Source organism: Tachyglossus aculeatus, chromosome 9 (genome assembly GCF_015852505.1).
Source record: "Tachyglossus aculeatus isolate mTacAcu1 chromosome 9, mTacAcu1.pri, whole genome shotgun sequence".
NCBI lineage: Eukaryota > Metazoa > Chordata > Mammalia > Monotremata > Tachyglossidae > Tachyglossus > Tachyglossus aculeatus.
The window spans coordinates 16,561,653-16,580,374 of record NC_052074.1 but is presented as its reverse complement, the minus strand read 5'-3'; the positions used below and the strand labels follow the sequence as shown (position 1 = coordinate 16,580,374).

At 37.4% G+C, this 18,722-nt stretch overlaps 1 protein-coding gene across 7 annotated transcripts in view; it reads right to left on the bottom strand.

Annotated features, from left to right (window-relative positions):
• PLCB4 (phospholipase C beta 4) overlaps window positions 1-18,722 on the bottom strand; it is a 365,501-nt gene that overhangs the window by 58,050 nt on the left and 288,729 nt on the right. For all 7 annotated transcript variants that reach the window (XM_038751364.1, XM_038751365.1, XM_038751360.1 and 4 more), the window contains 9 exons: window positions 18,493-18,574; window positions 17,590-17,690; window positions 16,908-16,965; window positions 10,523-10,631; window positions 7,168-7,378; window positions 6,104-6,197; window positions 4,449-4,528; window positions 3,660-3,744; window positions 484-574 (listed from right to left, as the gene is read on the bottom strand). In XM_038751364.1, the coding sequence (XP_038607292.1) occupies window positions 484-574; window positions 3,660-3,744; window positions 4,449-4,528; window positions 6,104-6,197; window positions 7,168-7,378; window positions 10,523-10,631; window positions 16,908-16,965; window positions 17,590-17,690; window positions 18,493-18,574 (911 nt within the window). The remainder of the gene's footprint in view (window positions 1-483; window positions 575-3,659; window positions 3,745-4,448; window positions 4,529-6,103; window positions 6,198-7,167; window positions 7,379-10,522; window positions 10,632-16,907; window positions 16,966-17,589; window positions 17,691-18,492; window positions 18,575-18,722) is intronic.

Sequence of the window (18,722 nt, the reverse complement as noted above, 5' to 3'; positions counted from 1 at the left end):
TTTTAAAATTAAACTGAAATCCCATTTAGAAACCCAAGAAAGAATTGTCAGGTGAAAGGAAGATTCTAGAAATGCCAAGTTCTAGTGTAAGGAAGGGACTTACAGGTTGAAAGTCAGGGTAAGTCTGAGATAATACAGATTCTCCTGACCAATCCTGACCTAGCTTTTCGCCATTTCCAGTTTCAAGACTGCATCTTATACACACTGTGAAGACCACTGCAGGCAGCCAGAATCACAAAAACAGCCCTGGCTGAGTTGGAAAGACGACATCATCAGTGGCATATTTAAGGGGAGGACAACCACAAACTCTTATGGTTTTCATGAGGTGAGGGACAGGAACCGTCAATATAGTAAATGAAGAATTATTGAATAAATCTAAGCTGGTTCAGAAATAATTTCCCTGATGACACACAGAAGGTGAATTGGGCATACCTTGTCTAAAATGCATCTGCAAAAGATTTAATGAGACTATAATTGACTTACTTTTTTCTACTTCAGGTTTCAGCCTTTTGTTTTTAATGAGTATTTTTCTTCTGAGGTCATTAGGGGAAGGCAAGGGTCTGCCTGGTTCAAGCTAGGACATTAAAAAAATGCATTTAGAGTAGAATGATAAATGGTCTAATGTAAATACTACTGCTTCAAACTATATACTAATACAGTTCATACTGGTTATTCATAGTAGATACTGTATTCATATGTTTCTACCAGATGGAAGTCAAAACAGATTTCATCCCAGGCTCCTAAAATCCTGTCAAAGTCTCCTCCAAAACACACATATATAGGCCAGTGGAATTTATTGTTTGCACCCAAGCAAAACTCCTTAGGGAGAGCAACCTCCTGCTACACCAAGCAGATGGAGGGTATGAGATCATGTCACACAGTTGGACGGCAGATGGATTTTTGCTGCAAAAGCTCTATTTGTCCCTTTGAATGTACAGGCAGGCACAGATTTTTTTTTTACCCCCTGGCTACTTCAAGAATAATCTCATCTAGTTAGAAATGTTCAGTATTTAACCCAAGGGATTCTCAATTTTATTTTCCTTGACAATTCATTTATCTAACACAGAAAACTGTTTTTCCACTTCATGTCTTGTGTTGAGGAAAAAAAAGCAAATTTCCTAGTGACATAGTATATGGATGTGTGAAGTTTTAGGCCCTTAGAGGCTGTTTATATTATCCCTGACCTGGTGCTTAGTGTGTGGTGCATAGTGAACAACTATTAATGGGAGAGTGCAACAGAAGAACTTAGACTGTGAACCCCACGTGGGACAGAGACTGTGTCCAATCTGATTATCTTGTAGTTATCCCAGTGCTTAGTTCAGTGCTTGACACATGTGCTAATTCTGTTGTACTGTACTCTCCCAAGCGCTTAGTACAGTGTTTTGCATATAGTACTGCTCATTAATAGCACCAATTGATGAACAAATACCACTAGTATTACCATTATTATTATCCAGGAGGTGGAATAGTAATTTAAAAGACACAGGAAATCCTATTTGTTCCCAGTTTTTAAGAAACATTATTCCCAGTATTCCTTGGGATTCAGAACATTCTGAGAGGAGTAAGTGGGTTTAGCCAATCCAGTCTAGTAAATCAATGATCTAAGTAGAACTTCAAAATCCCTGAAGAGAAATCTCCTACTTCCTTCCCTTCCTCCCATTTTACTTAGGCTCAGATCAAAGAAAATTTGTTTATTTTAATTTCAGAGCATCTGGGAACTAGGCTGGGGAAAGACAAGTGAAACGGGTTTAAGAATTAGTAATCTGTCTAAAGAAATTTGCAGTGGCAATGTGAGACTTAGTTAAAATTCTGTTAATTGCTCCACTGGGATTCAGACCCTGGGTGGGGATTTTAACTCTCATTTTTCTTTTTATTAAATTAAAATTCCTCTGACAGGGATTATCATTTTGTCTTTTTGCCCTCTGCCATTCTCAATGTGTTGACCGCTTTTCAAAAAACACCACATAGACAACAACAATTGCCCTGTGGTGTGGGACCGCTATGCAAGAGACTTCGAAAATCAGAATGTAGCCACTTACAGCCACTGAAAAAAGCAATATGCTTCCTAAAAATGCTAAGCTAAGAATATAATAGATGCCATTACTGACTTCCATTATTTTAAAAACTTCAATCGTTCCCTATCAGCTTTCATAATTCCAGACTCTAGAAACCTGCATGAGGCTGCTCTGTCCCTCTGATGTCCTTCTCTGCATCACTTCTAGTACTATTAAGACTTTCCCAAAGGAAATGAACATTAGACATTCATGTGCACCTGAACCATGATTTTCCCAAAGCTTAGATGTTTCAGTGATGGAGAGAGGCACTGTGGGTGTTGAAAGACAGATATGAGGGTATGGGTGAACAGTAGTGGGAATTAGTGGGAATTAGGCAACTGAGGCAGGAGCAGGAGAAACAGCAGCAGTAGGAGAGAGTAGGTCTGAAGTAGCTTGGAAGAGGATAAGTGACAGGGTCAGGAGAGACCAGGTTTTGGGGACTGAGGAAGAAACCCAAGCCACGAATTAGGGAGAGCCTGAATGTAGACCCCCTCCAGAATTCCTCCTGTTGTCCTAAGGTGATTTTTCAGCCCACTGGATGGGTTTCCCAGCCAAGCTCTCCTTTGGCCATTCCTTCACAAGTTTATAGCTTAGCTTTCTCCCCAGCTCTCAAGCAGCCCAAATTTCAGTTACTTCATTAGAAATATCTGCCCACACCCAGAGGCTTCTGATAACCAAATAATATCCTTTAGAATACTGTAGAAACTCTACAAGGGAAGAAATTGGTGCTGAAAACCTAAATTTAATTCTCTTGGTTTTTAGTTTAAAGAATGATGGTAAAATCTGTTAAAATGGTGCTGTAAAATATATGAAAACAAATGTCTTCAATTCTATTGAAGTAACCAAGAAAGGTATATAAAAGGCCCTATCAATAATAAGTTCAAATGCAACATATAAAAATTTTTTAAAATATGATACAGTTTTTGAAAACATTCTCTAAAGACTTTGGCTTTTTCGGGACATTCCTGGCTCATTTCTAAATGATCTGTTTTCTTTCAAGATATTATCTCAGAACTGGAAGTATCAGTATTCTTTTCCATGGCTTATATTTACATTAAATTGTCATGTGGTCTTATGGGGATGGAGGATGCTAAGGAGCTGAACTATTTGTAGGAGTCACAATAGGTACTCTCCTTAACTTGCCTCCCCAAACCTAGAATATGCCCATAAGGCACTGATTCTGGGGATCTTGACTAGGACCGAACCCACTTTCCTCGGGATGGACCTGCCTCTATAACTACCCTAGGTTTTGTCCTGGGTTTAACCTGAACCTGCAGAGCAGTATTGGGGTAACCAACCTGTTCTAAAATGCATCTTACATTTCCTAAACAATGGGCACTTCAATGCCCCTTGTTGATGAACAGCCCCAAAAGTGCTTTAAAATATTTTGAAGTCAAGGTGTTTTGAACCACCATGTTAAATTGAGCCCAAAGACTGCATTTTATCTAAGCCCTTCTGAATAGTGATTAAAGCTTTTCTATTTAGACTAGTTAAAGAAATATGAACTTCTTCATTACTGGCCCTCTGGTCCTATTCAGCACTCAAGAAGTGTATTTCAAATGAACTTCATTTAAGCTAGAAATGTGGTTTGCCAAAAATACATACTGGATGTGTTTCAAGAGCTTGTTTCAACAGGAGATCCCCAAATAGATCTTCACAATATTTGGACATCTTGTACTGTTGATATTTGCTGAAGGAAACAAAAAAGACATTTGTAAAGGAAAATGTGTTGTAATTATTATACAGATAAAAATGTATACCTAAGGAACACAATAATCCTGCCTACATATTGCACAGTGGACCTCTTGATAATAATAATAATGATGGCATTTGTTAAGCACTTACTATGTGCAAAGCACTGTTCTAAGCGCTGGCAGGGATACAAGGTGATCAGGTTGTCCCATGTGGGGCTCACAGTCTTAATCCCCATTTTACAGATGAGGTAACTGAGGCTCAGAGAAGTTAAGTGACTTGTCCAAGGTCACACAACAGACATGTGGCAGAGCCGGGATTAGAACCCATGACCTCTGACTCCCAAGTCCGTGCTCTTTACACTGAGCCACACTGCTTCTCATATGGTCGATGAGTATTCACAATTATTTTAAAATCCCACAGAACCTCAACCAACATAAACAAACAGAAAACCAGGGCTGTGTGTACAGATCAGCAAATCTTAGAAGCTCACTAAAAATGCTATATAACGAATGAATGTGTTTCAAACATCACACACCACTCTACCCAAACCCACAAAACATCTCTTGGCTATGCCTCAAGGTTTTACTACACTTGAGGATGGTAGAGACTTAAAGTATCTGTACTTTCTTTCCTTGATTGTGCTAAAGCATAGATTCATGTTTCAATTTTTCACATTACTAAATTGTAAACACGGGTTACCTGCAGTGATTTTCAAATGAAAGAATGACTGGATATTCAGATGTTATAAATGCAGTCTCTTTGATCGCTTGAATTACATCCTGCAAATTAAAAAATATAAATGTAACAATGTTAGCATGTAAAAAGGCTACATATTAAAATTAATTTTACATAGTAAGCATTAAGGACACTGTTTCAAAGTCTGAGTCACCATCTTGATAAGAGATATTCTGGACCCAACACAGAAATTAAATAGTAACAAAACATTGCAAAAATGGTTTGTGTTTAGATGGTGCCTTCACTGATACACAAAGGAGAATTCCAAATTGGTGGCTTCAGTCTTGTTCCCACTCAGCCCTTTTCTTCATGCTTTCTGCCTTAACCAAGATGAATAGCTACTATATGCCATTGTACCAACCTACAGCATTACTCCCTAGTTAAGAATCCTTCATCACAACTGAAAGATTTATACGAGGCACAGGGTTGACTGATGGAAATCTATAGCCAAATCTACTCGGCAAGTAGAAGTTTTGACAATGCAAAGAAAAATGGGCTAGAATTGCTGCTTTTTGTTTGGCTACTCAAGCATTTTAGAACTGCACGAGACTAATTAATGAACAGCAGTGTTGCCTAATGGATAGAGCACAAGTCTGGGAGTCAGAAATACCAGGTTTCTAACCCAAGATCCACCAATTGTCTGCTGTTTGACCTCGGCCCAGTCACTTCACTCCTCTGGGCCTCAGTTACCTCTTTTGTAAAATAGGGATTAAGACTATGAGCCGCATGTCGGTCGTGGGCTGGGTCCAAACTGATTAGCTTGTATCTACCCCAGCATTTGGTACAGTGCCTGATACATACTAAGCACTTAACAAATGTAAAAAAAAAAAAAATGGTCTACCACTTTGTATCTGGATCATTAAAAACAATTTCACCATGGTGAAACTATGCCCTGGGTTCATTCATTCATTCATTCAATCGTATTTATTGAGCACTTACTGTGTGCAGAGCACTGTACTAAGTGCTTGGGAAGTACAAGTTGGCAACATATAGAGACGGTCCCTACCCAACAGCGGGCTCATCACTGACATACCCAAGTCTGATTACATTGATGGTTATGGAGTCACAGAGAGAAGTCCATCTTTCCTGTGAGGCTTCCACAGACTTAGCAATTGTAGTCAACTTTGGTCACTGATAATGGATACTAATTTAATAGGTACCTATCAGAGATGTATGTAGTGGTCTTCCCCACTCACATTAACAATTACCATCCTCTCCATGAGCTTATTAGGTGGAGAAAAAGGTAGACAAATTATGTGCTAAGTGCAAATGCTTTGTGCATCAGTAAATGTACTGACCTCTGTCTATGACAAGGATCTTACCCTGGAAGGATTAATTTGTTTATTTATGTAATGGCATTTGTTAAGCATTTACTATGTGCCAGGCACTGGTACTAAGCACTGGAGTGAGCACAAGATAATCAGGTTGGACACAGTCCATGTCCCACATGGGATTTACAGTCTTAATCCCCATTTTAAAGATGAGGTAACTGAGGCCCAGAGAAATTAAGTGACTTCCCCAAGGTCAAACAGAAGACAAATGGCAATGCAGTTTAGAATCCAGGTCCTCTGACTCCCAGGCTACTTCTCTATTTACCAGGGAATTCCCGGGGAACTCACCTTAAACAGTATATCTGTACACATTGCCTTTCCATGTGTAATTATTGGTTCTTGATCTTCACCTTTCCCATCCCAGCAATCCAGTTCAACACACCTAAGAATATACAGTAAATCTGCATTACTGAAACAATATAACAAATTGAACTTGTGAAAACTATTCTATAATAAGATTTCTTCTTGACACCAAGAAATGTTACAGGGAAATACGAGATTATTTCGGTTCAAAACATTCTTTCAAAATATTAAAATTGGGAGGCACTGTCATCTAGTGTAAAGAGCACAGCCTTGAAGTCAGAGGAACTGGGTTCTACTCTCACCTCTGGCACTTGCCCGCTGTGTGGTCTTGGGCAAGTTCCTTAACCTCTCTGGGCCTCAGTTTCCTGTTCTCCCTCCCTCTTAGACTGTGATCCCGGTGGGACAGGGACTGTGAATGATATGCTTATCCTGTATCTACTCCAGCATTTAGTACAATATTTGGCACACTGTGAGCACTAGTACAAGAATTATTTTTATTACATATTTAGTTTCATCTTGTAAGATTATTTTAATCTGTGTAAACTTTATTTTCACAATGATGAATTCTCATCACTATGAGAATTACAACACAGTGTATATAATGCCACAGAAGCCTGTGTGAAAATGGCTGCTCATCCATTATTCATTCAATCGTATTTCTTGAGTGCTTACTATGTTCACAGCACTATACTTAGGAGTGCTTGGGAGAGAACAACAGAATTAGCAGACATGTTCCCTTTCCATAACAAGCTTACAATGTCCACAAAGAAACTAGTCAATGTGAATGATAACCTCTCTTAAAATGTGTTCTCTAATTTGTAACTCCTTTTATTAAATCAAAATACCTTTGTTAAGCAACTCATTTTCCTATACCATATTCCCAAAGCCAATTAATTGCTATGGACCAAATTCCAATCACATTTTATGAAAGGTAGGAGGCAAACTATTGGCAACTATGATTTCATAGGCTATCTTTGAGCAAAATATCGGTGGGCTAAACCTCAGGTGTGCAATACTCATGTGGAAAACAATTGTTCTGTGTTTCCAACCTGCATCCAGCTAAGAGCACTTGTTTGTACATCTCAACAGAAGACTTCCCACCAAACTGCCTGCCAGTGAGATATGTATTGTGGGAAGAACTGATGAAGTAGTGAGCCAAAGGATGGTCCATTTCTTGGTAAAGCTCCAAGCGGTCTAGGAAGACAGGGGCATTTTCATCTGACATCAAATATCTGCAAAACCCATCACTCGAAATGAGGCCTGAAAAAAATAAAAAAAGAGTATCTTTAACATTTCTGTGGAATGCAATGCTCAAGAGAAAGCCCTGGAAAACCAGGTCCTCTACTTCACTGAAAAGGAGTCAGCTCAGAAAGCAGCAGTACAACTTTCCTTCTTCTAGACTGTGAGCCCACTGTTGGGTAGGGACTGTCTCTATATGTTGCCAACTTGTACTTCCCAAGCTCTTAGTACAGTGCTCTGCACACAGTAAGCGCTCAATAAATACGATTGATTGATTGATTTCCTTACACTTTTTGCAGCATGTCCAGAGAGAGAGACGATACCTACCCTGCAAGTGACTTAGCACCCCTCCCCACCCCAAACATCACTCTTTCTACTCCAAACACTGAGCCTGATTCTCCTCCCACACTGTAGGAGCTGTTGAATTCAATCAATGCTATTTACTGAGTGCATATTCTGGGCAAAGCACGGGAGCACTTGGGAGAGTAGCTGTGAAGTGAGTCCCTAAACGTTTCTCTTCAGTTTTCTGCTGAAGATGAGGACACTAATTCCTTCTACATTTCTGGGCAGAGTCACTGTTCTGTGGCTGTGCACCCGAGGATAGCTACAGGCAGCCAGCCAGCCCAGGAAATAGTGCAAGGGAGAAACCAGTAAGCATTCATCTGTAGTCTTAATTTCTGTCATCCCCACACAGACCTTTGCTCAGATTTCATGAAAAAATGAAAAGAAATCTTCAACACTTTAGTATTGTTACCCTTTAAATAGGAGTTACTATTGTAATGCCCTCCCCAATACTGAGGGGTGGCTTCCCTCCTATACGAAGAGGTCAGAAACTACCCAGGATTGATGGGGTGCAAGTTTCCAGCTATGAGGAATAAAAAGGATTGTTGGGGAATAAGCAGAGAATTGACATATTAAATAATGAGCACACTACCAAGAACAACAACAACAACAAAAAACAACCCAGAAATAACTACCTTCCACAGTAGCCAGACTATCTACTGAAGTAGACGGCCACAGAGCAGCACTACTGCTCTGGATACATATTCTCTAATCTTCAGGGAAATAGCAACAGTGGAGAATAGGATCAGAATTCTTTTACACATAGGATTCCAAGATGGATAGTTTGTTACCAGAGTGAGAGTCATCTGAAAACAATGGTGTTTTACAATAGCCCAGAATGTGGGTGCAAAGTGCCAAGGCCTTATTATGTTTTGTTGTTGCTAATGCTTGGATATTATGATTTTTTTTCAGACAAAGGGATGTGAAACATTTCCTTCTGCAATTATAAGATCTTTGAGATATCTGCACTCATATCATGGTCAATGCAATTGTCTTTGGAACAATTTATCAGTTGGGTGCCTAAGCTTCTATTTGCAATAAAAATAAATTAGAGCAATCAATGTAACCAAAACAAGAAACTTCTTCAGGATTAAAAGGTCAAATTTTGAAGATCCCAACCAACTCTCTGGCTTCTCTACACTAATCTGAAGACTGAGGTGTACACTGTAAAATCCTTACGGGCACTCCCAAGTGATTAGTGGTGTGCTCTGCACAGTAAGTGCTCAATAAACGAATAGGGAAGCAGTGTGGCCTAATGGAAAGAGCACAGGTCTGGAAGTCAAAGGACAAAGGTTCTAATCACGGCCCTGTCACTTGTCTGCTGTGTGACCACTGGAAAGTCCCATAACTTATCTGTACCTCAGTTATCTCATCTGTATAATTGTATAAACCTCACTCCCTTCTGCTTAACACTGTGAGCCCCATATGGGGCAGGGACCATATCCAATCTATGTTGCTTCTACCCCAGCACTTAGTGTAGTGCCTGGCACATAATAAACACTTTAAAAGTAGCCTTTAAAAAAAAAAGGATTTCTTGATTGGGCTGGAGAGAAGGACTGGGTGGCGAGGGGAGGGGGGGTGGCGGCGGTCTTATTTCTGGAACTTGGTCCTTGGGATCCCACAGTGGACTTTTCCTTTTCCATCCCATCTAAATCAGGAAAAAAATCATTTACAGAATGAATCCAACTAACATGGCTGATTCATTGTGCTTGAACGAACTTATTTGAGGATAATAATAATAATGGTATTTCTTAAATGCTTACTCTGTGCCAAGCACTGTTCTATGCGCTGGAGGAATAAAAGGTTATCAGATTGTCCCACATGGGGCTCACAGTCTTAGTCCCATTTTACAGATGAAGTAACTGAGGCACAGAGAAGTTAGGGGACTTGTGGCTGGTTGATCGCAAGTCTAAGATGGACAAAGTCTGCTCGCAAGTGAGTACTTCTGAATATAGCCATCTCCCAATTATGTGTCCCAATAAACTGAGAAAAGCAAAGAAAAATGACACCTAATAATAGTCTGAAAAATATAATCTTAGTCAATAACTTTACCTTCCAGTCCCACATCACCAAAATTCTTTCCTACTTTTTGTGAACTAAGCAGTTATTGGCCACACTCCAAAAGTAGAAAGGTTTGAAGGTTATTCACCAGTGGTAAAATTAGTCCTTGCAGATTGAGACTTAGATTCGCAGAAATTGTATGTGCTTACTCGGCAGGCATAATGTTTAGAAAGAAATTAAAATAATATGTTTTGATTCACAGATACAGTTTGAGCTATTAAAGAAGATTCACAAGTGAGGTGAAATCTCTATCACCTGAATTTTTCTCCTTGGCAGTTATATTTTTAAAAATGTACAGACATTCCTGCAATATAATTTTCAGCATGCTTTCTTAAAACTCTTTTATGAGCCTAGGCCAGAATACAGTGCAGATATTTCTAAAGTATTAATGTCTGTCTCTCCCTATAGATTGAAAGCTCATTATGAACAGAGAACTTATCTGCTAATTCTGTTGTATTGTACAAGTGCTTAGTACAGTGCTCTGTACATACAAAGAACTCAAAAAATATGATTAAGAGACAGATAAAATAGGTTTCCTAAAATACTGAACCTATTATCACCTACAATGCACACTGGCATAAATTCTGACCCATGGTGTAATGCAACTGAAAATCCAGAAATTGTACCTGGGCCTGGAGCTGTTAAAAGCAAGCTCTTATTAAAAATAATTTGACCAGCACCTGTAAGTTTTTACATAAATGCACTACTCAACTGTTTGCTTTTTAAAAAAAAAACCCACTTCATTTTCTTCCTCTTTTTTACCTTTTGTCTTCAACTCTTCATCAGGCTCATAAGTCTCAATTATCTGCATTGCCCTTTTAGTATCATAGAATGGGAACAAAATTTCATTCAGCCGAGGATCTCGTTGATGCTAAGATTAGAAAATAACTAAATTTAGCATAACATCATTTGCCATATTTCCATTTTCTAAGCATATTTAATTTTTGATTAAGGATGTACCATTTCTAAAATATGAAATTCACAGAACATCATAATTGAAATTTAAAAGTGTCGAAGTTAGAATTTTAAAGCAGACCTTTTTTTAAAGAAGCATCTAATATAGCTGACATTGGGGGGTGTTTTCTATAAGGGTCCTCGTTCACATAATTAATGAGGTAGAGAATGTGGTCCCTCTATAATGATGAGTACGGGTCACATAGAATCCATGTATTGAGACTGTTCTATTACTCAGGTACACATGATGAGAAATATAATGTGGATAGTGATACACTTGCTGGGCCCCATAAGTTAATGTAAGAACTGAATAATTAGACCCTTTTAATATGAATATTCAATCTTTGATTTAAAACTCCCATCACCTTCAATTGTGCACTATACAACATTTGAAAATCCTTGAGTTTTAGAGTCTGTCTATACAATGAACATACTAATCACTCTAACTACAAAACTAATTAGAATTTTGATGGCAATTATAAATATTTGATTTAATATTTGATTTGATCCACATTTAGATACGGGTAACTTGGGACTCTCTTTAATACCAGAAATGCTAGGTCGGTCACTCAACTTTGAAAGTAATCTACCTCTGAAGCTTACATCTAAAGCACAGACATTATTTACTATGTAATAAATTTAGTGCCAATCCTCTAAACTTAAGGGTTGGATTCTCCAAGCCACATTTACTGAAAAGAGGATTAATAGAAAAGAAAGACGGATTGACATAGCTTTCTGGTTTTAATTGCCTTGGGAAAAAATGATTAAAAGACCAATTACCTAAAACTTTTTTTTTGATGGGTATACTGTAATTTTCACTTTTTCATCATGGTTTAAAGGGCTGCACACTGTGTACCTGATTCTCCATTAAAAAAAATCAAAGCATAATTCAGCTTAGTGTGGCATGTAAGCAGATGCAAGCAAAAACTGAATAAATAAATATGACCATGGAAACATTTCTCAACCCAGATATGTGCACATAATTGGAACAGGAATTTAAGCATTATTCACAAAATTAATCAGAATTCCCCCTCCCATTAGACTTTGATCAATAATTTTGGAAATGGGCAACAAGGGTGCATGTGGACAACAGAAGAGCCTGCAGGCATGTAATTTCTTAAAATATACATATTTTGGTTTCTTTTCAGTCAATCACTGCAGATCAAAATGAACCTTTGATATACCTTCTTCATATTACCCCAAAAAGGGTGCTTAATCATATTCTAAGAAATTACAATAAGTAGTACCATGCAAATGATGAAGTACATTTTCGTTAATGCTAATGTGTATCCAGCATTTAAAGCACAGCATAAAATCCACTATCACTGGATCATTCTATATCTAGAGAAAGCAAAACTATGGAATGAATTATGAAATGCAAAGCAATCGAATGCATGATACACTTTGCTAAGCATCATTTAGCAATATAAAACTGGCATGCACCTATATTACTGAAAATATACATTTCATACTATTTGTCTAAAAAAACACTCATTTGAAAGAACCTGTACTGAGAGCTGTGCTCTTATTAGAGAAAGGTATAACTTCATTCTCTCCAGCATCTGCAAACAGCTTCAAGGGAAAGGGATTGTAATGGAAAAGGACTCATGCTAGCAGTCATATAAAAAGGACAATAAGATTATCTTTTGTAGGTGTCTACAATGCTGATTTCACTTCTCTTTCTTTATATTGATTACTAAAAGATGTCTATCAATCACAGTTAAAGCTCCTGGACCTAGCAAAACATATTAACCACGTATAGGTAACTCAACAACTAGTAAATCCTAGAAAAATCTTGGAATTTTATTTTTGTATATGATATTCCAAAGTCTATGAACATTTTTGGTTTAACCTCTTTCAAAACTGACCTATTACATGAACGTATGACATAGTGGAAAGAGCATGAGCCCGGAAGTCAGAGGACCTGGGTTCTAATTCCAGCTCCACCACTTGTCTGCTGTGTGACCATGGGCAAGTCACTTCACTTTTCTGTGCCTCAAGTTACCTCAGCTGTAAAATGGGGATTGAAACTGTGAGTCCCATGTGGGACATTGACTGTGTACAACCTGATTATCTAGTATTTGCCCCAGTGCTTAGTACAGTGCCTGGCACACAGTAAGCACTTAAAAATACCATTTAAAAAGCAACATAATAAAAATCACCTTCTCTGATAATCCCTGCTTTTCTCCAGACACCATGGGACATATGTTCTTAAGATCTATAAATTTATGTATTTCATCTACTTTATGCTTCACTTATTTATTCTGGTAAGCTCACGAACAGGGGTTGCTTTTTAATTTCTTTGATATTACCTTCAGTAGTCTATTCCTAGTCTGATTAACATAAAGAGGGAAGCCAAGTTTCCAAGAAATGAATGCCCTGTGAACACTCTGGTTTGTCAGTCTAATCAGGTTCAGCTGCAATGGCTGAATTTCTGGGACGGTGCCCCTTCCGTGTTTCAAATAAGTGTGGCTCAGTGGAAAGAGTCTTTACCACTGAAAAGGAGAAAATACCTTCCCCAGGCTTGCAGAAATTAAGTAGCATTCAATCACTAATGCTATTATCTAAGCTTGACTTTAAGATGAAAGACTGAAATAGTCAGGAGAGACAAAGAAGAAAGATAAGGATAAGTGCTAAAGGTAGATTTAAGGTACTGAAGATCATTGTCTATTCAGGATCATAAGGAAGGAACAGACACTGGAGTACTACATAAAAGAATCCTGCCTCTTAAAATGACCTATTGGGTTTCTTTCTTCCCAGGGATACAGGAAAGAGACAAGGCAGCCATTCTAAACTGAACTCCACAGCCATATATTAAACAGTAAGTGACTAAATTCTCTTAGATCCTGCTTTTTTAGTGCAGGTATTTCTTTGGACATTTGACCTCTTTTAGCTCTGCAGATATTATCAAGGTCAGCAAGGCATATGTTCAAAGTGGAAATTCAAAATATATTGGGAAAAGGTTATAAAAATCAATCATGTCAGATAAGTAAATAAGATTTATTGATTGACTGATGCACACAGTGCTATTCCACCTTGTCTTTGGCACCTTGCACCAGAATGGCCATTAAAGTAGCACATTAAGATAGTAGTGGTAGATAATGGCTTCTTGACTAGGATCTTAATTGCTGTTTTCAAGAAGTACTAGCTAATTGGCCTCCCTGCCTAGAAGCCACAGGTCCTAATGGACAGAGCAAGGGCTAGGGGATCAGAAAGACCTGGGTCTACTTCCAGCTCCACCACCTGTCTGCTGTGTGACCTTGGGTAAATCACATAACTTCTCTGTGCCCCAGTTACCCCATCTGTAAAATGGGGATTAAGACTGTGAGTCCTATGTCTGATAGAGGCTGTGTCCAACCCGATTACCTTGCATCCACTTCAGTGCTTAGTACAGTGCCTGGCACATAGAAACACTTAAAAAACACAATTATTATTATTATCATTATTAATTTCATTCAACACCTCCAACTGTGAGAGGACTATGCTCACTTCCCTAGGTTGTAAACAATATTTGTTCAAATTTCACCTATAGCAGCTGTTTCCAGTCCTAATGAAATAGCTGAAGAGGTGCATGTATTTGTGTGATCAAGAGTATCAGGCAACCCGTATATTGGATTGCTATGTTTCACCCTTGGACTAGATGAACAGTTGGGAAAACAGAACCAACTAAGAGATCAGAAACTAGCTGGAATCCTTTGGATTCAGGATGTACACAGCCAAAAATGTTTCTATCCCCAAAAGGAGCCAAATAACATTCGCACTGAGGGTCAGGGGGTGTTTAATATTGGTGTCAATCAATCAATCAATCGTATTTATTGAGCACCTACTGTGTGCAGAGCACTGTACTAAGCGCTTGGGAAGTACAAGTTGGCAACATATAGAGACGGTCCCTACGCAACAGTGGGCTCACAGTTTAGGGTCTTTTTCCACTCACTCTTCTCTAATATTAGAAGACTACCAAATGACAATTCTTATTTGGATAACAGCAGGAAACAACTTAGGGATGACTCCACAAAAATGGTACTTTCTGTAGAGCCATTTCTCCTATAATATGCACTGTCATTGTATTTTTTAGTTAGAAGGCTACTGAGGAATTACAGTATTCTTCCCAGTGCGCAATGCAATGTCAGGAAAAATGGCATTACTTAAGCATGAGGTCAAGGTGTGAGGGCTATTACATGAATTTTCTGCAATGTGAAGTTCTTAAGGAATATAACCTTCATGATATGAGAGAATTGACTATGCTGAATTTAGAAGGGCCACAAGGATATCAGTAGGTCCAACAGAACTGGATGTACATAATGAAGTAAACAGAATGACACAGTAACTGGCCTAAAATATAACCTCTTGCAATTCACTGCTTCAGTGACTTTTCATTATCTGAACAGAGATGGAGTATTGAGGTCACAGAAGTGTTTAATCACTGGCTTAAAACTAGTTTCATTTTAGATATGTGTGAGGTTGTATCTGTACACAAGTGATCAGTCCCGTTTTACTTACTTTCTTGTTAGTGGGAAGCCAAATCCGTGACCTGACAAACATGATAAACTATCATTCAAAGTGCATTAAACATGCCAGACTATAGACTAAGCTAGTTGTGGGCAGGGAACTGGTCTACCAACTTTGTTAAATTGTATTCTTCCAAGCCCTTAGTACAGTGCTCTGTAAAAAGCACTCAATAAATATGATTGGTAAGCATACTGTTCAGAATGGCATTGAGATTGCATTGGTAGTAGCACATTTTCTGAACCTAAATTATACTTTGATTTGGCAAAAACCCCCACCTAAATTGGAGTGAGAGTTTTCATTTAGAATTGATTACATCCAAGTCTTAACTGCTTAGGTGCTGATTATCCAGGTGGGAGATTTTCAGAGCCCTCACTTGCTGTCCAATTCTGGTGACTGTGAGTTGAAGTAGAGAAAGTTAAACTCAGTGGGACTCCTTTTTAAAAGCTACATTTAATAGTTCCAAATATACAGTTTCAATGAGAACCTTTCATTAGATTCTAATTATCTATGCAATTTCTTTTTCCCATTACCAAAGATAGTTGAAAATCGTAATTTTGTGACTCATATCTTAAAAACTCAGGATCCGGTACATTTTAAGGGACTTCTGTGGATCATATTGGGTGCATTTATGAGAAGATTAAAAGCCTAAAAGAAAACTGCTTAAGAAGGGAGTAATGAAAAAGGCTCAAGGGAAAAGATGAGCATCTGGGAGAGTATCTTAGTACTAATCCCCTGGTTAATGCATCTTACCCTTTTTTATTATCACTTACTGAGCTCCTATTATATGCACCAGTACCTTTCCAGTGGCTTTTTACTTCTATTGGTTAGGGTGATGACTAAAAGATATAAACAAAAAATTGCACTCTCTTTGAAACATTATACTCTGTATATCTTTAATTCTCTAGAATTTCTCATACACATTTTAGCATGTGGATATGGATTTGATTTTCATTCAGGGAATTTTTATCAAAGGTTCCAATGGCCTTGACTGGAAATGATTTTTTTTTAAAAAAAACCCTTTACATAAAAGAGAATTTCAATTTAGCTAATACTTAAATTGGGAGATTTGCTTATTTTAAATTATTTCAACCTAAGAATATGTGCTGATTAGATTAGACAAAAGGTAAATGAAATTCTTAATCCATTTCTCTTCAGAATTACACTCCAAAAATTGACTCTACTTTCTGTTTATCAAAATATTTAAATTCTGGTTATTGAAGTATTTCAGTCTACTCTGCAAATTGTTAATCATACAATCCCTATAAATGGCATCTGAATCACGCATTAAGAAAAAATTAACAACAAAATCAAAATACAGTGCTACAAACTGTTCATTCTATTTTTCCTTATGAGGGCCAACAGAAAATTTGCTCAAATGTCTAAAAGAATATCTTGCAACAAAACAGGATACATTTAATTAAATTGAATATAACATTATAAAATTCACAGGCACAATCGCTACACATAGCAAATAATCAACGAAAAGCAATCTACAAAGCCGACACAGAAAAGCACAGGTACACATAACGTTGCAGCTGATTTTTGCACCTGGATGATGCCATAATGGAAAGATCAGCAGGTCAGAAGCAAAGCATATGATGGCATGAGGCATGCAAGGAGAAGACTGGAAGAAGCAAGCCACTGCAGACAGACTTTATGGTAGTTAATGTATGAAAAAGCTTACTTCATTTAGAAAGCTCACTAATTGGTCTACCGTTAAATAATCAGTTTTGTCTCCATTGCTGAAAAGAAATTTATTAGAAAAAGTAAGTTTTTGTATAAGATGCTACAGTATGTACGATTTACATGTTGACAATGTTGATGATACTGACTAAACTCATTGCAAAACTGAAGTATCTGTACAGTCTTAAAAAGGCCAGAGATATTTTGTAGGAAGAAAAAACTTAACAATATAACTGAGTGCTACTCTTTCTTCTTCCTCAGCATTAAGAGATGTTAATTCAAAAAAACATGTAAGTCATCAATTTGAGAAGAATCTGAATGAATGAACTTTCGAATAACATAATAAGAGTCTGTACTTAATCTAGTTAGTTCACATATTGTGTTAATATCTAAAGGAGCAGGTTAAAATTGTAGATAGTTAGTAAAGCCAATGCAAGGGGGAAAAAAAGTCCAGGTGCTTACTTTAATTTATGTAAAAGTTTCACTAAAGCACAGTTAACTTTTACAGTGGTAATTAGTAGGAGAACCTGCCAACCTGCCTTTGGCTGCTAGCACTATATGTGGTAACAGGCATGGTTGGCTACTCCATATGGATTTCATTGAAATGTTGTGGCAAAAATATTAGAAAAATTTAAAAAATGATAATTCAACATAAATTTCACTTTCTGTTGAACTGAACTTACATTTTCCTAAAGAGATCCTCTATGTCAGTCCGAGGACAAATCTTTTGGGTCAGTTCATAAAACTTTTCATAAGTAAATGCTGCTGGCTCAATTTCATCATTCTGGAAAGAAATGCAGAGGTTCAATTATCAATGAGCCCAAGATCATGCAACGTAGGAGTGGTGAAAAGATCTGCCTCCTCAAAGCATGGGGGAAATAGCTCTGGGATTGGTCACTTCACCCGTGTACAGTGAGGCAAGTTCCAGTATCAGGTAAGGGTAAAAATGGGGTGGAAATGACTCCACAGATTCACACCAGTTGGTGACATTACAGTTTCTAAGGAGCAGTGAGTGGGAGAAGGGATGGTGTTCTTTTTTGATTGCAGAATAATCCCAAATGCACCAGAGAACTGACTTTCTCAAGCATTTAGAAAATTGTGATGTTAGGGCTCTTGTTTATCTTCTAATATTTTGACAACACTGAAGAAAGGTAAAGGTACTTTTAAAAAGTGAGGTTCAATATTGGACTGAAACTTCTTTAAGCAATACTAATAACGATATCCTTTTTTTTTTTACATAGTGTGTGTCCTCAAATATAGTTTGTAGCTAACGGTGACTTTTCTGAATCAAACTAAATAATAACTGTGTAAAACAGAAGGCTCAACAGTCTTGACTTTTCTTATTGTAGAAAAAAATAAAGAGTTTTATGTAATGTAAATGTTTATTTTCAAATATTTAGTATCAAGAAATAATTGTTAACATATTTGCATATTATGTTGGTTCAATTCTTATGCTAAGCTTTCTAAAGACATTTATCATCATTTATAATATAAATGAAAATTATAAATTATAATTGCACATATGAACAGAGTGGTTTCAGTAATATAGGATTAACAGTAAGAAGTTATTCAAATTTCATAACTACCTTTCCGCTGGGAAGACCTAACTCCTTAAGAGCTTGAAAGATCACCTTTTCTGTTTTACCTGAGGCAAATGTTCTAGTGATACTAAGGACAAAAAAGAAATAAAAAGAAAGTCACCTTCATTTCTCTGCATTTTTTACTTAGACAAATTACATTCACATTAATTCCCATCAAAAGTTATGTTTTCCCATTCTTATTGGACAACTGATCATAAAAAGTCATAAAAAGAGAA